Source organism: Dryas octopetala, chromosome 7 (genome assembly GCF_963921425.1).
Source record: "Dryas octopetala chromosome 7, drDryOcto1.1, whole genome shotgun sequence".
Classification (NCBI taxonomy): Eukaryota; Viridiplantae; Streptophyta; class Magnoliopsida; order Rosales; family Rosaceae; genus Dryas; species Dryas octopetala.
In genome coordinates this window covers 13,832,693-13,856,341 of record NC_141372.1, presented here as the reverse complement: position 1 = coordinate 13,856,341, position 23,649 = coordinate 13,832,693, and the positions used below count along the sequence as shown (strand labels likewise).

The following is a 23,649-nucleotide window of genomic DNA, read 5'->3' as shown; positions in this document are numbered from 1 at the left end:
CAAGGAATAGCTGCTGTCCAAGTAGAGGGTTTGTCACCCACAAAGCAGCGTAAATAGTGCTCTAGAGTACGATTAAGAACTTCCGTTTGCCCATCAGATTGTGGGTGGTATGCTGTGCTATGACATAATTGAGTGCCTTGTGCCTTAAAAAAAGCTTCCCAAAAATGACTTAAAAAGATAGGGTCACGATCACTTACAATTGTTTTCGGCATGCCATGGAGACGAAACACATCCCGAATGAATAGAGAAGCCACTTGTTTGGCGGAATACGGATGCGAGAGAGGTAAAAAATGACCATACTTGGTGAGACGATCAACCACCACCAAAATTACATTCTTCCCAGCTGAATTCGGTAAACCTTCTATGAAATCCATTGAGATATCCAGCCAAGCTCCTTCTGGAATGGGCAAAGGTTGTGATAAACCAGGTGGAAGAATAGCCTCATAATTGTGACGTTGACATGTATCACACTCAGCCACAAATGTCTTCACATCACGTTTGATACCAGGCCACATGAAACTGCGAGTTAAACGTTTGTAAGTTCGAAGATAACCAGAATGACCTCCAGTAGTTCCTCCATGAAATTCTAATAACAATTTATTCCTCCAACTTGAAGAGGAAGGCACAAAAATCCTCTCTTTGTAAAGTAACAAGCTGTCATTCCGTAAGGAAAATCCTTTCTTAACTGGTTGTCCTGTTCAAAGTGACTGAATGGTATCCAAGCTCAAAGGATCAGTGAGTGTATCTTGTTGGATCAAGTTGATAGCATCACAAAGAGGACTAGACTGCCCGGTGATGGCCATTAGTTCTGATTGGCGAGACAAAGCATCTGGGCCTTTATTGTGAGAGCCAGGTCTATAATGGACTGAATAATCATATCCCAACAACTTCACAAGCCATTTTTGCTGATCTGGTGTGGTGATTCGTTGGTTCAAGAAGTGTTGAATTGTTCTATGATCAGTGAGAATGCGGAAATGATGACCCAATAGGTATGGACGCCATTTTTGCACTGCATACACAACAGCAAGCATCTCTTTATCATACACCGCGAGAGCTTGATGACGCTGCGATAATGGTTTACTCAAAAATGCTATAGGATGGCCTCCTTGTGACAGTATAGCACCAATTCCTACACCCGAGGCATCACACTCAACAGAGAACTCCTTTGTAAAGTCCGGCATGGCTAACACCGGAGTGGTGGAGAGGGCAGTTTTGAGCTGCTCAAATGCTAATTCTGAAGCTGGAGACCAATTGAACCCATTTTTCTTTAACATATTTGTTAGTGGCTGCGCAATGAGTCCATAATGTCGCACAAACTTCCTATAGTACCCCGTGAGACCAAGAAATCCCCGTAAGCCTTTTAAAGTGGTAGGCCTTGGCCAATTGACAATGCTTTCAATTTTGGTGGGGTCGACTGCAACTCCTTGGCCAGAAATCAGATGCCCCAAATACTCTACTGAAGTAGCAGCAAAAACACATTTACTTTGCTTGACTTTAAGCTCATGCTGCCTCATGGTGTTCAAGACAATAGTTAAATGGCTGAGATGCTCCTGCATAGAAGAGCTATAAACCAAGATGTCATCAAAAAACACAAGAACAAATTTACGAAGATAAGTACGGAATATGTCGTTCATAAGTGACTGAAAAGTGGAAGGAGCATTGGTTAAACCAAATGGCATAACCAGAAATTCAAAGTGCCCATCGTGTGTACGAAAGGCTGTTTTTTCTATGTCCTCAGAATGCATTCTAATCTGATGGTACCCAGACCGAAGATCCAATTTTGAAAACACTGTAGCACCATGAAGCTCATCTAACAATTCATCTATGACCGGAATGGGAAACCTATCTTTCACTGTTGCCGAATTTAAAGCCCGATAATCCACACACATCCTCCAAGTGCCATCCTTTTTTTTAACCAACAACACCGGAGATGAATAAGGGCTTACACTTGGCCTGATAACCCCTCATGCTAAAAGTTCTTTGACAATCTTCTCAATTTCACTCTTCTGAAAATAAGGGTATCGATAGGGCCGCACGTTAATAGGCGAAGTTCCAGGAAGTAAGGGTATTCGATGATCATGTATACGTGTAGGGGGCAGGGAAGTAGGATGTTCAAAGATATCTTCATAGTCAGCCAATAATTGACGAACTACAAAGGGAATAGATAATGGAATTGGCTCCTGTGTCATGGGTTGCAACTGAGCCAAAAAAGCTTGTTTCTCCCCAACCAATAGATGAGACATTGCTTGGCAGCTAACCCAAGAGGCTCCAATAGGCAACAAACCTTGCAAGGAATATGTACCCTGGCTTGTGGAGAACTGCATTGTCAACTTCTCAAAATTCCAAGCTATTGTTCCCAAAGCTTTTAACCAACTAGTGCCTAACAAAACCTCACAACCAGTAACAGGAAGGACGTAAAAATCTGTAGAGCATTCAAATCCCTGTAAATGCAGCAATAACTCAGGAATATGACCCCTTGTGCGCATAGAAGAACCACTTGCAACAGTAACACATAAAGAAACCTCAGTATTTACTGGCTGGTGCACATGCTTAACAAGTGTGGGATGTATGAAGTTATGAGTAGCTCCAGAATCTATCAACACATGTACTTGTTTCTTACCAATGAAACCAAAGAGACGCATTGTTTCTGGCTTGCTAGCATCATTGATAACATGTAATTTGATCTTGGGCTCAACCTCATCCACTATATCGGTTACTGGTGCTTCAAGCTCCACCGGGGACTCTGGGGAATCCACAGTGTAATCCTCCATTCCGTCTAGTAGAAGAACCTGGCTTGGTTGACCGCGCTTGCAGCGATGACCCACTGTATACGGAGCATCACAAAAGAAACAAAGGTTCTTCTCACGCTTGTCCATATACTCAGCTCGTGATAATCGACGACCACTTGAAATAGGAGGCGTTGGAGCCTTTTGAGTGTAAAGTGGAGGAGGTCGGGAATGCAAGGGTGGTGCAGGTAACGTCAATCTAGTGGAGGGAGGAGCAAAAGTTGGGCGTGACTGAGAATTAGATACGCGAGACAGTAAACGCCGACCGGTATGTCGTTCCTCATACACCCGAGCAAGGTCAAAGGCAGCCATTAATGAACGAGGCCGCTGCGCTCGAACATCAACACGTATGTCTTCTTGCAAACCACCCACAAAACAAGCAACCAGAAGCTCGTCTGAAATATCGGTTGCTCGACAAGCCAGTTTGGTGAATTCAGATTGATATTCGGCAACCGTGCCTTCTTGGCATAATCGAGTTAACCGTGCCTGACAATCCAATGAATCATGAAGCCCAAACCGTTTGAGCAACATCTCAGAGAACCGAGGCCAATCATATGGAAAGCGAGGTCGATACCAACGCCACCACGCTGCTGCGTCACCCACCAAATGCATAACTGCAATGCCTACTTTCCGATCATTTGGAACTTGATAATGATCAAAAAACTGTTCAGCCCGGGTTAGCCAATCAATTGGTTCCTCCCCAGCAAAACGATCCAATTCCAAGCGCACATGGCGCATCCAAGGTTGGAAAGAGTCGGGGTGTGAATGGTGATGGGGCCCAGTAGAATAGTGAGACGGATTTGGGGGGTGTGGGAGGGGAGAAGAGTTGGGCGGAGAGTATGGGTACAGATGACCATGATTTGGGTAGGGAAAAGGGGATGGGATGTATGGGTGGGTTGGTGTGTAAGTGGGGGTTGTGGTGGGGCTGTGAAAGGCCGGCAAGGGCGAGGGGAGAGGCGGGAGGGTCGTCACCGATACAGCTGAAGAGGACAGTGGACGGTGATGGTGAGTTGAGGTCGAGTGCGGAACTGGATCCAGAGGAGCAGATCCATGAGGCGAAACAGGGCCGGAGAAGGAACCGAAGAGTGGAAGCGGCCCATCCATCGGGGATTTGGGCCCGCGATGTACCTGGCGGAGCTCCTCGAGAAAATCTGAACGGAATTCATCCTGTTTGGAAGACAAACGGACGACGATCTCACGCAACTCTTGAAGTTCCGATGTAGTGCGATCTTGATGAGCTCGGAAAGCGAGCTCGAGAGGAGAGAGATCCGGCGGCGCAGGTAGCTCCGACCCCATGATCGGGAGCTCTGATACCACTTAATGAGACCCTAAGCTAAAGAAGAGGAAAAAACAGAGAAGAAATAGACTAATGTTTTCATTCATACTCAGCAATTCTGATTACAGCCTAATATAGCAAATACCCAGTCCAATAGTGAGTCAACACAACCAATAAAAAGCCAACACGTGGCAATGATAAATCCTACTTGGAAATTGAAGTAAAGGAAAGACATAACAATAAGTAAATTAAACTATTAATTGTATGGGGTTCTCATCACCTCGGGTTTCTGCAGAAACCTCTTCTTCTTCCTAGTTCTCTCTGTGCAACCATCAAGTCTCACCCCCTTCACCACCTCTCTCCCCTCCAATCTCACTCTCTACGCCAAATCTCCTTGTGGTGCAGTTATAAAAATCAATCTACTCGTGGCGATCTTCAATTTGGCTTTGTTCTTGAAGCCTCATGTGGAAGTTGAAAAAATGGTGCGAACTCGAGGTACACACACCCGAGGCTCTTCATCACGTGCTTCCTCATCACGTGCCTCTAGAGGTGAGTCTGATGTTTCTACATTTCTTAATGCTCAGACTGCTAATAGATATCATCTTTTTATTAGCCATTGTCCTGTAATTATTGAGCGTGAAATTAAATTTCCAATCCTAGTATCCGATTGTGACTGATCGAGGCTACGCCTTTGTCTGATATTGCCACGGCTCTGTGTGGTGCTTATTGGGATTGGCAAGGGGCCGGTACTGTGATTCCCCAAGGAGATCTTACTATATTTTATAGAATATTGAATATTTTGGTCTGTACAAACATTGACCCATTGCATCATTCTGCTGACCATTGATCTTCCCCGGTTTATTTTTGTGGTCATCCACAGCAACGCCATGCTGAACACCAGGCAGAGATCTCTTCCCATTTGGTCATCTGATCACCTAGTGGGCTGTACGTCAGGGGGTTCCTATTTCTGTTTCTGATCCTACTATTGAGGTGCGTAAACCTCTAGACCAGACGACTATTCGTCACAGTCACCGTGCTATACCAGCCCCCGGTGATGCTCCTCAGGGTGGTGTTGATGGCCCCCCAGTTGATCAGCCTATCCCACCACATGATTTATTAAAGTCCAATGTTTTTCTTGTTTCTTTTCTTTATCTTTCATGACTGCTTTTATTATTTTTCAATTAGTTTCACATCATATGATTAGTGTAAGTTAAGCCACGCTATTCCTTTTTAGGGCCTTGGTAGCTTTTTAACACGCTAGTTGGAGACACATGTCATTAGATATATAAATGCTTAACAAATTATCTGCCTATTTAAGAGTTTAGAAAACAATAAAGCATATATAACATTGGTCCAAAATATGGGGCCCTTTACTGTGGTGGGCCCTATGCGGTCGCACCACTTGCACTGCGTAAGATCTTGCCCTGATCACTCTTCCTCTCGTGTTATTTGGAACATGAACTTGCCCTAGTGCCCTACTATGTAATGTGTGAAGTTTGGTTTGAACTTTGTAATCTAGGTCTTTGTTGTTTTTGTTTTTTGTTTTTGTGTGATAAGGGTAATCTAGTTTATTATAGGCCAGGAATAGTAAGATAGTTTGTAACTCATTATTTCGCACCAAAAAACAAAAAATCTATAGGTCTAAATGGTGCCGACCACATAATATGTATCTCACATTTTACTTAATTGGCTTAGAAAAGGGCTATCCGTGGATCAAATTGAATGTGAGTATTGTGGTGATTGGCAAGGTTGACGCGTTGGGGCGACATCTTGCTTGACAAAATTGAAAAGAAATTACATGCAGGTCTTTAACAAGTGTTCAAGTGGAATCAAGAACTTAAATATAATTTCAATAAAGACTCAAGAATCGAAGAGTTTAGGGTTGGTGCTTTTCCGAAAATGACCTTTCCTAAATTTATTTTGAAAATCATTTTGTTTTAGACTTAATTTGCTCTGATACCACTTTTCCGAGAGGTCCTTAACATGACAGTGGCACTCATCCTAAGAATCCCAGATTATGATACTATGCCGCTAGCATCACTATTCCAAGTTCCTTAAACCAAGTTAAGCCTTGTTTGATAGAATATGGGTTGGATCAGAGAATAAAGTGCACACAAGATCTGATATAAACACACTTCAAAAGATAGATGAAATAGGCAAACCCATTAGGATATGAAGTTTTACAAAAACAACCGTAACTTAACATGCATGACGTCTTTAAAGTTCATGTTTAAGAAACAAAATACAGAAAAGATATGATCAATTGACTACTACAAAGATGTTCTGAATATTTACAAACTTGAATTAAACAAGGAAAGTTAATAAAGCAGACAAAAGACCCGGTATAGCAACATGGTAGACATAATGAGGAAGATTGACCTGAGGATGCCCAACAAGATGTACAAGTGCCTCGCCCAATAGATTAGTCAAGGTCGTCAACTAGAGGGTAATTTGCAAGAGTACTGTAGGGGGTAAGTATCACATACGATCATAACTTTCCCTCGGGGGACCCTGGCTAGGTTTGAAAATAATAAGTAAAATACTTAATAAGTATAACCAGTGATAAAACAATTTGAAAAGATTCACCAACAAATTTGTTATGCAACTTCGTAACAAAATCAATGTTAATCGTTGTAATCCGCGAGATCAATGACGATGAGCATGCAACTATGATCATTGTTTATTCTATTCTTTATGTCTTGAAGAAGGGATATTCTATTCTCATTGTTTCAATTTACGTTGATGATTTAATCTTCACAAGCAATGATGAAAATATGATCCAGCAGTTTAAGAAAGATATGATGAGCACCTATGAGATGAGTGACTTGGGTTTACTGCATTATTTTTTGGGAATTACTGCATTATTTTTTGGGAATTGAAGTCTCTCAATCAAGGGATTTTCATTTCTCAAAAGAAATATGTAGAAAATATTCTTAAGAAATTCAATATGCTCGGATGCAAGTCAGTGGCTACTCCCCTGGTGGTAAATGAAAAATTGAAGAAAAATAATGGTGCAAAGAAGGCAAATGATGCAAAATATAAAAGTTTGATTGGAAGCCTCTTGTATCTTACTACTTCCAGACCAGACATCGTGTTTACTGCAAGTTTGCTTTCAAGATATATGCAAGAGCCAAGTTTTATTCATTATGAAGCTGCAAAAAGTGTCTTGAGATACTTGTAAGGCACACTTGATTAATTATGGAATTTTGTACAAGATTGTAGAAAATTCAAGTCTCATTGGTTACATTGACAGTGATTGGGGTGGCTGCCTTTATGATTTAAAAAGCACTTCAGCTCATGTTTTTTCTCTGGCTCAGGGATATGTACTTGGGTTTCAAAGAAGCAGAAAGTTGTGGCCCAATAATCTGTAGAAGCAGAATATATTGCAGCTATCAAAGTAACATCACAAGCTGTGTGGCTTCGAAGAATTCTTGAAGACATTGGAGAAAAACAAGTAGAAGGAACCGTATTGTGACAACAAAGCAGCCATTTCCATTGGAAAAAATCCAGTCAATTATGATCATACCAAGCACATTGATCTCAAATACCATTTCATTAAAGATGAAATTGAGAAAGGGGACATTCAACTTGTGCATTTCAGGACAGAGGAGCAACTTGTCCATTCCCAGAGAAAGATTTTGTTATCTTAGAGAGCTCATTGGAGTTGTGAAGAAAGTGCATTAAGGGGGAGTGTTGGAATTAATGCACTTTAGTAAATTTTGAAATATTTGTATTAATTGTAGCATCCAAGTTAGCTAGCTGGAGCAGACAAAGAATCTTTACAGTTCCTAGGCAAAGCCTTATCAGTTTTTCAGGAAAGAAAATTCTAGAGATATATGCGTTTATAAATATTTTAGCTATGTAATCTTCAGCAATCTAATGAATCAAAGACAATCAAAGAGCTCCGCTGTAGCAACTCAAATCCTTGTGTTTCTCTGCTTAACTTTTTTTTGCAGTAACCTCACTCTTGTGTTTCTTATTTCATTTCTCCTCCAACAGTCACTGCACTATCAAGTTTTGGCCATTGCTTTCTTATATAGGCGAGCTAGCTAGCTAGCTACCTCTGCCTGCTTGCAATCACGATTATGTAGTACCCTTCTATAAGAATTTTGTAAAATCTCTCGAATATATACTTTGCTTATTAACTTAATTAATAGTTAACAAAGTTAAAAATTACAGCATAAATCAATTTTTGGTTACTTTGTGTTTCATGTCTGCTCCCTAGCTACTTTAATTAATAGTATCTGCCTTTGCTTAGTTTATTATAACTTTTTATTGTTTGTGTGCAACACATGCATGACTAGGTTGTACTGATAATATATGAGGTTTTAATTAATAAAAAATTTCAGAGTATTGTTGTAGCTTGTAGCTTTCGCAGTAGAGAATGCATTTATCCTTACAATGATCAAAGGTTCAATCCATTCTTCTTTAAAGATCTTCTTCTGATAGGATTCTTAATTCCTCTGTTGTCGCTGATCTTCTTCTAATAGGATTTCATGGTCCACTTTTTTATCTTCTTCTAATAGTATCTGCCTTTGTTTGGTTATATAGTTCACTGAATGTAGATTCTGTGTGCAACACATGTGGTCTCACTGGATCATGAGATGACTAAAATTTGTCCCCCATTTTATCGATCCTATTTGCTGAACATATATGAGGTTTTAATTTATTAATAAAGATTGTCAGTGTATATAGGGTTGGAGCTTGTAGTTTTCGTGGTAGAAATTGCAATTATCCTTGCACACAAAATGATCAAAGTTTGAATCTGTTCTCTGTTAAAGATTGGCTTCCTTTGTGACAAACAAATTGGACCTATCCCTAAGTTTCTCTTAAATTAATTAGATGTTTTCATTGTAAGCTACAAATTAATTAAAAGAGAGACTTAGATTGCAGTCCATTTTATGAATTTTTCTTAGACTAATACTGATAGTAATTTAGACTTTTTAATTAAGTCATTTTATTTTTCTTTTTTGACGGCTTTATATTAGGTTTTAATTCTGAGATTTTGGGTGGCCCAAAATCTCAAAGTTAAAACCTAATATGCAGCCTCTACAAAGCCCACTCTACACTCTAGGAGGGGAAATACCCTTCAAATAGGAGAAAATACCCTTCAAATTGGGGAAATACTTTATTATGAATTAAAATAATTTTTTTATAAATTAAAAAGACTTTATTATGAATTAAAAGGATTTTCTTATAAATTTTAAAATACCTTTGATCTTCATCTAAAAACTATTTTTCTAAAGAACCTAAATCTAATTATCTCTTAAATTTTTTGCTATTTTCAGAAAAAAAATAAAAAAAAATCAGCTAATGGTGTCATATGAAGCTACAAAGTTGTTTCAACGAGGAATGAATTTTGGACAATCATGAGGGAGAGGGACCATGTATAATGCTAAATCTTGAGTCAGCTTCGTCTGACTCAAGCTTTTTATTGAGTTCTGTATAAATAATTTTCCTTGGGCCTAAAATATATAATTAAATCAGTTTTATTGACTCAAGCTTAGCTTTTCTTCATCTTCAGAGGAAGTAGCTAAAGAGCTCAAGTACTTGTGATATAGGTTCCTTGATGTCATTGTATTGCTCAGTGCCATAACTACACGTCCGCAAAGACCAACTTTAAGATCGTTCACATTTACCACAACCAATTTTATGATAGCTTCATCATCATGAGTAGATGTGTTCCATTTCACGAGCTCTGCTTTGAATTTCTAAGCTTTTGGATGGAATTGAAGAGACCAGAAACGGAGATGCAGACAGTTTCGACATCAATATTGCAAACTATGGTTTGAATGCAAAATGTGAGTGGATATATACAATTGAGCAAGTTTGTAGATTGAATGGAAATTAATTCATTTGTACCCACTCACATTATGCACTTAACCGTAATAGATAAAATTTCAGCAATATTTGCGCACATTACAATTAACAATAAGAGATTAAATTTCTCCATATATACATCCAAACTAGGTGCATGGTTGACCAGCCAAATCGTACTTACAAATCAAATCACCGTATATTTATCACCATACAATTTATTTTGACAACCCTATTTATTCTTAATATATTGCTTATAAAATTTATAATTGTGAGGGACCCCAACTGAGAGCTATTGCTTCATGCTTGCTTTCTAACCGCATGCATTGAGTTACTTTTAGCTCACGCACAAATCAAGATGCAATTAATATTACACCTTCTTCCGCCAGAAACAGAGCAAACTCTTCCTAATAATTTTCTTATATATGAATTTCACACATTCATAGCAAAGCGAGACAATGTCCATGATGGTGAAGATCCAGAAGAAGGGAGAATCTCGGAAAATAGGAAGGCCAGTATTTGGGTCGTTACCACCAGGAACCGTGTATGCTGCTGCAAAGACGAGGGTGGCCACCAGAACCCCCACGACTGTGCATGCCTGAGCAGTGTCTTTCATCCAGTCTTGTGCCAACTTTAGAAGGTCTTTGTGTCTTTCATTGAATAGCTCCACTGCTGTCTTATTCTCCTTGTTGTGGTGCAAGCTATAATGAGGTGGTATTATCTTTTGCACACGCTGCAGGGTACATATAAATTAAAGGGGGCCATTTAGATTTAAGGGATTCCAAGATTTTTCTTAGAGTAACTCATTTGTTTACGTACTTAATTATAATTCATATATAACTCCAATTCGATCTTCAATTCCTCATGCCAGGTTAATTAAAAGATGCTACTAGAAGACCTAATATTTACCTCAAACGCTATATATCTAAATTTTATTCAAAAATTAATATTTTGGAGGTTCGATCTAAAATTCAATAAATTAATCAACATTTTAATATATTGTGTCCTAAATATATATAATTAAGGAGATAAAATTTTGTATATATAACCGTAACATAGCTAGGGAATCAATCCACGTGTTATAATATGGGTGGACTACGAGTAGGTTGCCCATTGGTTGGTTTGGTTCGATATTGGGATTTGGGGCTTACCAAAACAAAAAATTTTGGTATTTTTGATTTCGGCATTTTTTGGTTTCGGTATTTTTTTGGTTTGATAATTTTTGGTAAACTTCAATTTTCAATAATTTTGGTATTTAATACTTTCGGTTTAACTTTGGCTTATTTTCGATATATCTTTGATTTATTTTTTGTTTAATTATAATAATACTAATTATATACCGATATAAATTGAAATTTAATTAAATATGAATCATATGATGCATAACATATAAGGTTTGGTGGATATATATTTGCACGAGTAGGTAGTTTAGTATAATATTAGTATTAATAGCAATAATATTAATGTACGTTTGGGGTCAATCGTATAGATCGACGCAAAAAAAAAAATCATTTAAATGAATCGTGCCACTGAAAAAACTTCACCCAAACCACATAAAGCCAAAAAATCAGTGGCAATTTCAAACCCTAATATTAATATTAGTATTTCAAACAATATATATTATATAGTACAAGTAGGTAGTTTAATAGTATATATATATATATATATATATACACTAGTACCTATCATATATATTAGTTTAATATGCATATATACTGATAAATATGAAAATTATGTATGACTTTAATTTATTAGATGATGACTATATATCTTAACCTACACTTTTGATAATATTATATATTTATATTTTCTTGTAGTTGTTTATAATATATATTAATAGTTTAGTATTTTTGGTACAATACTACATTTATGGTATTTTAGTATTATATAAGCACATATATAACAAATTTTTGGTATATATTTCAATTTTTTGGTAATAATTGGTTCGGTTTCTTTCGGTTGGTTAATTTACCAACTTTTTTTGGTTTTCATCAAAACTAAACCAATTATTTTCTAGATTTTTTCAATTTCGGATTTTCGATTTTCGAATTGTAAAAATCAATTTACCAAACCAAAAAAATTCGGTTGAGAATCGGTTGGTTCAGTAAAAACCAAACCAATGTCAGCCCTTCCACGAGTTTATTCTTTAGTTATAATATTAATAACATATATTCATATTATAATACGTGAATTAGTTACACAACATGATAGTGTTACGTACAATTATATACAATAATATTAATTTCATATAAAAGGGACATGAATATATATATATATGTACAGGCTCCTTCTATTGAGGTATATCTCAACTTATTTATGTTGAGGTATATCCTATTAGGGCCCACACGAGTTATTTTGTGTCGATCAGAACCATTCATTTTTTACATCTCCATTGATAGATCATCTTTGCAAAAAATTAGCCAAATCGAAAATCATCTGTCTATCTAAATTTGATCAAATAAATGGACGAACCAAATATTTTCGATAAAACCGTCCATTTGTTTTATCAAAGTTAGATAAATGATTTTAAATTTGACTAATTTTTTGCAAGGATGATCTATCAATGAAGATGATCCTTGCGAACGGTTCAGATCGACACAAAACGACTCGTGTGGGCCCGAACATGGTCATACCTCCACATAAATTAGTTGAGATATACCTCAATAGAAGGAACCTGTATCTATATATATAATTTGTCTTTAGAGAGAATATTTGCATTTTTCAAAATTTGCAAATGCCGATATGGGGTAGACAGTGTATCGACACCATCCATAGATGATGTGCTGCAGCAAGTTCTGATGTGTTGCAGCAAGTTTTGGAATTTTGTATCAACACACTGTCTATCTCATGTCGGCATTATGGCGGCATCCGCATTTTTCAAAATTTGTAGATGCGGACAGAGCGACGACATAGTGCCGCCATGATGCTAACACAAACTGGCTGTAGCATATCTCGACCATGTGGGCACCATGTCGGTGCCGTGTCAACACTCTGTCTGCATCCACAAATATTGAAATTTGCGGATGTCCTCTCTAGAGAAAATTCATATATTATATATATATATATATATAAGTCAGTCACTGACCTCCACCCAGTGCAACTCATCTTGCAGTTGCATGGCAGGACCATTTATTTGCTGATCTGCTGTACTGTAATATCTGCTATCAGAAACTTGGTGCAATATGGTGTTACCCTCAACGTCGATCCTTGAAGCCAACCTTGACAAAATGAATTTTCTTCTTCTGACAAGCTTAAATACCTCATACTGACGGTGCCTTATGGCCAAATGCAAAATGTTGTGTCCATTATCATTAACGTGCTCAACAGCCTGAGGATGCACCTTCAATATCTCTTTCACAATGTGCACTGCTCCTGTGGTGGTTGCTGTAAGTAATGGGGTAAACCGCTTAGCTTTGGCTACATTGATTTGTTTCTGCTCCTCTTGATCTGTCAGATTCACTTGTGCGGCGTCCAGGGCCTTTACTTTTTCTCCTTCATATTTGTCATGAGTTTGCCCATAATCTTGTGCGGTGTCCGGGGCCTTTACTTTACTATCATCAACATCATCATCATCATCATCATCATCATCATCATCATGCGGGCTAATAAGATCTTCCACTGACCCCAGATAAATCGTCGTGTCTTTTTCTTTCAGACTCTTCTTCCAAGAAAAGTCTTTCTTGACGAGTAAATGGGTGAGTTTCTCGAGTGATTTTTGATTTTTCTTTTCCTTCCAAATTATATGGATTGTTGGCAATGCTATTCATGGTAAGAGAATATAAAGGCAGTAAGTGCATGCTTTTATATATATAAAAGGAAAAAAAATCATTAGAAATTGTTTAACCATTTGATTAAAGGACCATCATTTCAGGTGTTTATGGAATCACTAATTTATTCTATCACAATTAGATATCTTAATGATTTCTAATTTATCTATTTATTTTTGGATGATCCTTATATAGAGACTTAGAAATTAAACGGCTTTGATCATCAAATTACAATGAGGAGTGTGTCCCACAAGGCATACCTTATCATATTTAAGATGAGGTATACCTCAACTGAAGGGGCCTATATATATACATACAATTTGTTTTTAATGGATTTCCAAGGCAAGTGCTCAGTTACACTGTTGAGTGCTCGACAGTGTCTTTTTCTTCTTCTCCGAAGAGCTCGGCACTAGTTTGTTGGTTTTATGTTAGATTTGAACTCCGAAATTTTGGGTGAACCATATGTTGGAAAGTATCCCAAAAAATCAGTGGAAGAAACGGTGCCGAGGGCTTGTTGTAGCGCTCGGTTGTTATAAAAGAACTACTGCCTAGCACACGTCGTCGATGCTGGCCGGAAATCCGCAAAAAAAAAAAGAAAAAAACGGATATGTCCGCCCTAGAGAAAAACTGTATATCTATATAATAAAACATAACAGTTTTTTAATTATCTTCGGGTTCGAATGGCTGAGACCATTTCGCCTTAAATCCAATAATTGGTTATCTATTTCCCAAATTTACTTTTATGTCCATAAGAATTGGTTTGCCGCATCTCTCTTCTTAATTAATTTTCTCAAATTTACTTTTCGGTATCAATTAAACTTCTTACGCTTGCCAAAATATCGGTGTTTGCGCAATAGAAAGAGCGTTTCGCACTCGCTGGAGCAAGTGCAAAGAGGCTAGTAAGAATTAAGTAATGATCAACCACTCACTATAAAGAGGGAAATTCTCCAATCTCTATAGGCACCTAAATTCTCCAATCGATCTCTATAGGGAAATTCTGATCATTGAATTACATGCACGCTCTATATATATTGAGTGGGTGAATAGGTGAGCTAGAAATTCCTCGCCTAATGGTGAGTAGGTGATCATTTATGTGTATATATATATATATATATATATCCTTGATGAATTTAAATGTATATGAAGTACTAATTAAAGGCAAGAAATTAAATATTAACCTTTTGAGAGGAAGTTCCATATGGAAAAGTACACCATCCGAAAAACTGCAATTTTAATTTATGCATGCAACTTGATCAGGAACAGTACTTCAATTGGATCTTACATATTAATAATTAAAATTATATATATATATATATATAAATGGGCAGGTATCCGATATTAAGAATTAAAACATTGGGAAAATTATATCAAAAGGACTAATACTATACCCTATTTTTCAGTTGAGGACTCGCATTTCACTTTGATTCAATTAAGGACTAGTATTAACCAAGTGTTTCAATCAAGAATATTATGTCACTTCCGTTAGCATTTCCGTTAAAAACTGATCAAGTGACCTGCACATGACGAGTTTGCAAGGGCAAAAAAGTATTTTCAGAATAGTTTTTTATTATTAAATAGATAAATAATTAATAGTTAAATAAAACGTACATGAAAAAATGAAAAAAAAAAAAAAAAAAAAAAAAAACTGAGAGCCCAGCAAGGCAGCAACCCAGCCACTCCTCACTCCCCACCCACCACCCCCTCCCCCACTCATCCCCTCCCTCCGACCCCACCACCACTGACCAGCCACCACCCACCCTCTCTCCTCTCTCTCTCCCTTTCATTTTTTTTCTCCCTCTGCTTCCGAATCTTCCCTACTGAGAAAGAGGGGTGGGTAGACTTCCCCCTCCCAACCTAGCCTTAGCCCCATCCCTTACCTGGCCCGCCCAACCTAGCCCTACCACGACCTGCCCAGCCCCAACCTTGCCCCGACCCACCCAGCCCAAGCTTAGCCCACCCTACACCCGAGCCTCACCAGGACCCCATCCCCACTTCGGCCAGCGACGATCGATCCCCGTTCCCTACGCCGGCAACGCCCCCCAACCCCTTCCCCCACACCCGAGCCTTAGCTCCTAATCGAAGAGAGAGTGATAGTGAGCAGAGAGAAATGAGAGAGGAGAGAGAGGGAAAGACGAAAGAGAAAAAGGGAGAAAGGAGAGAGGGAATGAGAGGAAGGGAGGCCTGGCTAGAGTCGCTATCTGGGAAAAGATGGTGTGGACGGTGGGTGGTGGCTAGCTGGGTTGTTTTTTTAATTTTTTTTCTGTTTTTTTTTAATTTTTTATTTAATTATTAATTATTTATATATTTAATAATAAAAAACTAATCTGAAAATACTTTTTTACCCTTGCAAACTGGTGCAGGTCACATGATCAATTTTTAACGGAAATACTAACAGAAGTGACAAAATATCTTTAATTGAAATACTTAGTTAACACTAGTCCTTAATTGAATGAAAGTGAAATGCGAGTCCTCAACTGAAAAATATGGTATATTATTAGTCCTTTTGATATAATTTTCCCTTAAAACATTTTAGCATTTGATATGCATCATAACTATTTAAATGCTTAATTGTGTTTTTACCACTTATAGTGTTAGTTGATTCTCATTTTACTACCGAGATATTTATTTGTCTCATTTTACCACCTACAATCGCCATGTCCCACTTTACCTTTTCTTGTTCATTCCGTCAGCTAATCAGTCAATATTGGTTACAAAAATGCTTTTGTCACATTAGCATTTTTGATAGTTTAGGTGACGGAATGGACAAAAAAAGATAAAGTGGGATGACTTGAAAATATATATAGTTATAGGTAGTAAAATGAGACAAATAAACATTTGAGTGGTAAAGCGATAATCAATTGAAACTATGGATGGTAATAACATAATTAGGTGTTATTTAGATGGTCTTAGAATTTGATTACCTGAAAGCTTCTTCCAACGGAAAGATTGGCGGGGTTGATTTCTACCAGATCTGCTCTCCACATCGTACTTTTGATTTGGTTGGACCAGATCATCATCTTCAACAGGAAGGCCTGCATAATAGATAATAAATAATGCAGTATATGTTCTGGTTAGTGCGTCTACAAACATTAGGAAATTACTTCATCAAAACATATATATATATAACAATTAGTTATTAATTAGTTTGTTGGTATTTCTTTTCAAGTTGTTTATAGACATCCTAAGTTCCAATATCTCATCCAAAAAAATATATATATATATACATTTCTTCAGATATGAGATCTCACATTTAGTGTTAAATGTGGGATGGGGTGGATAGGCCCCCTCCATATAGTTTTTCAACAATCCGAGAGAGAGAGAGAGAGAGAGAGAGAGAGAGAGAGAGAGAGAGAGAGAGAGAGAGAGAGAGAGAGAGAGAGAGAGGTTTCATTAATAAGATCTTTCTTAAATAAAAAATTTAGACAAATGGAAGACCATTTAACCGGCCATTCTAGTTGTTGATCTATTTCTTTAAGTCTCTAATGAAGAATTATTGTTACAAAAAATTGGACAAATTAAAGACTATATAACCATTTGATTAAATATTTATCAAAAATTAAACAACTATATTTTCCTATTTATTTTGTCACAGTTAAATGTGTTAATGGTGTTTTTGATCGATGTGTCTAAAATTTTGAAAGAATAATTGTTAAATTGAGACATAAAAAATAGACGGCTTGAATCATCGAAGTAAAATAATAAAGAGTGAATTTAACAGGAAATTCTTAAATAAGTTATTTAAAGATCCCTCTTAGCTACATCCCTTAGCGCTATAGAGCAGGTCGTACGTACAGTAATAAATGAGCATTGCGATCCATTTGCTTGTGTGTTTAAATCTCGGTTTGAAGGCCAATGGCATTTGGGCTAGCAATTGAAGGCTTGTCAAACCTTTATCTTCCCTTTTTTTTCTAAGATTTTTGAAATTCGTCTGCAACCAAAGAGCAGTCTCTGCGTTGGAGAGGCAAATCAAAGATGAGAGTATGTACGTTATTCTTTTTTAAAGAAGAGAAGCTAGAGAAGTAAAATCAAAAGGAATCGAATTAATTTATATTTGCATATATGCATGTACGTAAAGGGTACGGATGCGATTAGAGAGATACCAAAATGTTGGGTAATGACGGCTATATGAAGAACGGACATATCATCAGCTTCTCTGTGGAAGTGCTTCGCTAAATCGATTTTGTTGGCAAAAAACTTAACCATGTATGTGCGCCCAAAAGCAGCAGCCCGGTAGACTGGGGTTTCTCCCAAGTCGTTGGCCTTCTCTAGTAGGCGTCCACCACCGCACTCAGGCAATATCTCCAACAAGAGTTGTGCTGCTTCTCGATTTCCGAAAGCAGCAACCTCGTGGAGAACAATGTTTCCATGGCAATTATACGACATCAAGGCTTCGGATTTCAGGTCATCATTGGGTAACAGATCAAACAATCTCTTGAGCACGTCTTTGCCTCGGCGGATCCTTGCGGCTGCAACGTGAAATACAGTGTCTTTTTCCAGTGTCATTGCGGTCAGTAACTTGTGCCTGTTGCCCTCGAACTCCATGTGTCGTATCACCTTTTCCCATTCGCTGTCCATGGCCCACCCATAGGGCTCTTCCATCCCTACAAATGGACTTTTGCCCTTCTTTCTCTGCTGCATTTTAACCTCCATCTCTTGATTTTCTACAGATCTGTCACACCCCAGTACAGGATTGAAGAGTAAATCTCAAAGTGAATCACACTCTAATTACAGGATTGTAATGCACTCGCTAAATTAGAGGTCTTGGATTGTAAAACGAAAGCTATCATCGAACTCAGAATAAAAATTACAGTGGGTAGGAACTTTTCCCAGCAACCAGCGCTGCCGCACGCATGTCTACATGTCGGCAGTGCGCGTGGGGTTGCTGGAGCACCATTCATCTTCTTCTTCCTTCAGCCCATGTTTTCCAAAATTTCTAGTTTTTATCTTAATTTTGTCCCGACTTTTGACCAATTAAATAGCCACCAAATTTAACAATCTTATTCTCATTTCGAAAATATGTACTTCTTCTTTACAAACATATAAAGATAATTCAAAATAAAACTATACAATGCAAGATACACACAGGGTAACAAATTAGGCTATCCAAAACAGAAAATTTTCCAGATTTTTAAATTTTCAACCCACTTCAATTTCCTTAATTGGATTCTAACACCCCAAATCAGTTTCCAACCATCCTTTTAACCCTCATATAACTAGAAATCATCATCAAACTCAAAGTCTAAGAAAACAGAGGGTGTCAAAGTCTAGGAACCTTACCTCCTTCCCTAGCTTCTCTCCTTCTCTCTCTCTCTCTCTCTCTCTCTCTCTCTCTCTCTCTCTCTCGGTTTCTCTTTCTTTCTTCTTCTTTGCTTCTTTTCTTCTTTTCTTTCTCTCGAGTATTCTGGGTTTTGCTGGGTTTGACTGCTTCTCTCTCTCTCTCTCTCGGTTTCTCTTTCTTTCTTCTTCTTTTCTTCTTTTCTTTCTCTCGAGTATTCTGGGTTTTGCTGGGTTTGCTAGTCAAACCCAGCCTCAATTATAACACAACACACGCATACACCATCCATCCAACACCACACATTTTTTTAAGTAAATATATATATATATATATTATTGTCTTCTTTATGCTTTTCCTACCTACTTCTCTTTAAGCAGGTTTGCAGTTATAATAAATATATAGTACTGAAGCATTGAGAAGACCCAAAAAGGGAATTTTCCTACAGAAAAAGAGCATGTGATTCTTGCTTTGAAGGAAAGGAATATACTATCCAAAGATAAGAAACATGAGGAATAATAGTTAAGTGGCCAGGGTATAGCCCAATTGATCGAAAGCAAGATTACGGATGATAAATGAAATTGGTGCTCCTTGTTTCCCACAAGACCAGAAACTATAGAGAAATTCGAAGTACTGTTTAACAGTTAAAGTACATGCTTGATGTTGATGAGAATTAATCTCCACGTAATGCACACTGAGATGTTGATGACAATTCTTTGTAGAAAATTTTACTTCATGCCTTGTTACCAAAAAAAAAAGATAGCCTTCCCTAATAAAGAAATCACTGATTTGCTCAAAGTCATTCCGGTCAACTGTGCCTATTTTCTAAATCTGATCTCTTAATACACTAGGTCGGAATTAATTCTCAACTTATTTTTCTAAATTTGGCTGGCCCCATTGAGACACATCTAAAGATTCAATTAAAATAAACTCAACCTATTTCATTTAGCTTAGATCGGATCCATTTTCATTCAAAAGTAGCCCAACCTTCTATTTAACGTACCCAAGCCAACCTCACTTATCAAGCATGAACTAAGTGTTTGATTTTTGGCCGAAACTAAAGTCATTGCATCATTCTGGCCAACTAAACAATAATCTGGCCGATTGATTTTCATCCTCTTAATTCTATTCCAATTTAGCCCAAACACTTACCATAAAAATAGTTACCTTTTTTTACTTCTTACGATGGTCAAATTTTTACCTATAATAAATGCATTATCCAGCAAACGGTCTATCAAAATTTTGGACGCATATAAGGGAAAACTTAATGTGTGTTTCAACTATACACAAAATTTATAAACTAATTTATTATGGTATGTATGTGCCTCACACACTCATTTTTCTTCAATTTGCTTTTTCATCTCTCTCTCTCTCTCCTTCTTTACTTCTTCTTTTCTTTCTCTCAAGTATTCTTTTCTTTCTTTTCTTAATTATAACACAACACACGCACACACGCACACACCACCACATCCAGCACCACAGATTTTTTTTTAAGTAAACATAAATATAATTAAAATATAAATATAAATATATTTTATAAACTTAAAACTCAATATAAAATTAAGTATAATTGTAATTAATTTTTACTAATTAAACATAATTTTATTTAACAAAAACTAGGTTTTCTCACCATGAAATTATCAACTTTTTTGTTTAATGTTAACTCACAATAATATATGTTTTATTATTTTAACTTAAATTATTTATTTAATAGTTTTTTTTCTAAAACATTAACAGTTAGATAGAAGAATAACTGAGTTTTTTTATGCCCTAATGTTTTAGTTAATTTTTTTTCTTTGAGCTTGTGTTATAACATGGTTTGAGAGAGAGAGAGAGAGAGAGTAGTGAGTTAGTGCATGTTTTGATTTATTTAATTTAAATTTTGTTAAGTTATTGTATTACTATTTTGTCCTTACTTTATTAAACTATTTTACTGTAACATTTATTTAGTAGGAGGGTATTTTGGATTTCATGAAAATTTCACCTAAGCAGAGAGTTTGTTTTATATATCTAGATAGATATAAATGTACAATTTTTTAAAATAATATTTAGAGTAAGTTTTAAAGTGAGTAATTTAATTAGATATTAATGATTGTATGTGTAATATACAATTTGAGTGAATTAGTAACATATAATTAATTTCATAACTTACATGTATATATATTTATAGTTCAAAAGACCACAATTAATTAATGAAAAATAAAAAGACCTCAAATATTCTAACTAAGAATATGAAAATCTTTTCCATATATAAAGAAAGAAAACAAAACAAAACAAAGAATCTGAAAATATTTGCATATGAATAATTCTGAAATTTATACTGGACTTGAGAGTAGCTTTCATAGTGTTATAATTCAAACTACTTTTTGAATTAAATAATAGTGTGTTTATGCAGAAAGCACGATAAGTACTATTATGCTGTTTTGTTATTAAGGGGGAATAAATTTTTCAAGTCATGTATGGCCAAAAAAAAAAATTTTCAAGTCATGCCATTCTGGATTCTTTTCTCAAATTAAGTGATACTTTTTGAAGAAAAAAAAAAACTAAAATATGAACTTTTATTGTTGGACAACTTTGTTTGATTATGAGAGAAATTCAACTTTACCACACTCATAATTGCGATGCGATGAGATTTCTCACTTTAGTTACGGAATAGTAGAGAGGAATATGCAAATGATATGTTTTTATATTATATCTTTATCACTTTAGTTACGGCATGACTGATTTGATGAGAATGGCATCTGAAAGCTTTTTTGTTCATATATTATATCTTTCATGCCCCCAGGCCATCACGTGGTTATGATTGTACTTTACTTTATGTAGTGACAAATTACCATACTTTATAAATAGTGACAAATATCTCTTTACAAAAAAAAATAATAATAATAATAATAAACAAACTTTGAAATTCATCACCCCCTTCACGTAATTACAAGTAGGATGTGTGACGAAAAGTCCGTATGAAATTGTAGTTAGACAACTAAAAGTTGTTGTAGATAATAATTCTAGGTCACACATAATAAGCCATTTATGAGTGTCGAATATACCCAAATCTATTTTGCACTCAAATAGTGCTCAAATTTTGGGTATCAGCTAATGCAACACCAATGGTATTAAGACTTAACTCAGTTAAAATGTAGGATGCTTTAATTAGAAACCCAAAATGAGAAAAAAAATTTAACTCAAACCTCCGTCGACAAAAAAAAAATTAAGTAGAAACTAAAACTATTTATCGAGCGCTCGGCAGATGCATCTGTAACCTAACCTGCATCTGAAAGCTTCATTTTCAAGCTGCATTTGCAACCTAAACCCTGTATCTACAACCTAAAACATATCATCTGCAACCTAAAACATATTATTTACAACCTAAAAAGATGCATTTGAAACCTAAAAAAGGATCTGCAACCTAAAAATGTACAGATGCAGGGTGCATTTGCATCCACCGAGTTTAACAAGACACGAGTGCCATCAAACTACCCAATTTTCGATAAGTTTTTCGAAAAACCTCTAACCATATTGAAAACTAAGAATTTGATGAAATTTTGGGGAAGAAGATAGATGGATGTGAAGAAAACTTTGAATGAATGAGGTAGATAAGAGTATTGGGATAGCTAGCTGTTGAAATTTTTTTGGAATTTTCTATAATTTTTTGTGTTTTTTTTTTTTTTTGCCAATTACAAATGAGTGCTGCTATTTGTACACATTTTTTTTTTGCACACCCCTCTTAAAAAAAATCAAGGGAAAAGACCACCCAGCCCCTTCCCTCTTTCTCTCTCTTTCTCCTTCCCTCACCCAACACACCCCATCCCCGTACACAACCCCCCTCCCCTTTTCTTTTTCTTTTTCTTCTTCCATGAACATGAATCAAATTAAGTTCTCACTTCGCAAAGAGAAAGTCAATTTGTCATGAAACAAAAAAAGCAAATGAATGAAAAGGTTAGAATAGCATGGAAAGAGAAATAACAACCTTTATCTCAATAGGTGCTTTGGATGCTTCATAAGATCGAGTTTCGATTGCTCTTAAGGATCTGAAACCATCAGCATTTGCAAGGACCTTGAATCCATTTTCAGCCGTGGTAACAGCAAGCAAATTTCCTTCCTTGTTGAATCTCAAGTAATCAATGAATGGAATCTCAAAACAAGGGTATCTTCTATTTACTCATAATATTTGAAAGTAAAATTAAATGTATAATGAGTAATTTTACTGGAAGTCCACCCTCAGCATCTGTACTAGTAAGAACATTTGTATTATCCATATTCCAAAACTTTATCTGGTTATCTTCACCAATAGCCAAAAAGTGATTTCTTGTTGTATCAAATTGCACTATGCCAGAAGATTTCTTTATGAACCCAGTATACGTCCTCCCCAACCCCACCCTTTCTCTTCTTTTTCTTTTTCTTCTTCTTCCCCCCACACCGAACCCCTCTCTCTTTTCTTCTCTCTTCCCTCCCTTTCTCTCTTTAGCTTTTCAACCCAACCACCCCCGTACACACACACACACACACTCTCTCTCTCTCTCTCTCTCTCTCTCTCTCTCTCTCTCTCTTTCTCCGTCCCTCTCTCCTCTCTCTCTTTCTCTATCTCTGTCTGCGACCACACACCCCAGCGACAAGAACCAGCCACCCCAAACATCCCAAAAGAGTGCTGCTATTTGCACACCTTTTTTTTTCTTTTTGCACACCCTTTTCTCCTACGCACCCCTTACCCTCTCCTAAAATTTGAAATTTCTC

At 36.6% G+C, this 23,649-nt stretch overlaps 1 protein-coding gene across 3 annotated transcripts; it reads right to left on the bottom strand.

The window, feature by feature from the left end:
• Positions 1-9,999: 9,999 nt before the first annotated feature.
• LOC147279896 (uncharacterized) lies at positions 10,000-19,068 on the bottom strand. 3 transcript variants are annotated; one of them, XM_086251563.1, is made up of 7 exons: positions 18,924-19,068; positions 17,747-18,315; positions 17,439-17,594; positions 16,568-16,678; positions 14,825-14,869; positions 12,965-13,638; positions 10,000-10,612 (listed from the first exon to the last, which is right to left on the bottom strand). In XM_086251563.1, the coding sequence occupies exons 2-7, from the start codon at positions 18,294-18,296 to the stop codon at positions 10,250-10,252; spliced, it is 1,899 nt and encodes a 632-aa protein (XP_086107689.1). In that variant the 5' UTR covers positions 18,297-18,315; positions 18,924-19,068; the 3' UTR covers positions 10,000-10,249. The 3 variants fall into 3 exon arrangements, with proteins under 3 accessions (XP_086107689.1, XP_086107687.1, XP_086107688.1); XM_086251561.1 differs by lacking the exon at positions 18,924-19,068 and adding an exon at positions 18,455-18,581; XM_086251562.1 differs by lacking the exons at positions 14,825-14,869; positions 18,924-19,068 and adding an exon at positions 18,455-18,581.
• Between the last annotated feature and the right edge of the window lie 4,581 nt (positions 19,069-23,649).

What these genes read in the sequence shown, in the direction of transcription:
- LOC147279896 (XM_086251561.1), bottom strand. Translation starts at nt 18,540, where the DNA reads ATGGTGCTCCAGCAACCCCACGCGCACTGCCGACATGTAGACATGCGT. An exon ending in CGTCATTACCCAACATTTTG is followed by an intron (nt 17,595 to 17,746) that starts GTATCTCTCTAA and finishes TCTCCAACGCAG; the next exon opens with AGACTGCTCTTTGGTTGCAG. An exon ending in ATGGAACTTCCTCTCAAAAG is followed by an intron (nt 13,639 to 14,824) that starts GTTAATATTTAA and finishes TACCATGAATAG; the next exon opens with CATTGCCAACAATCCATATA.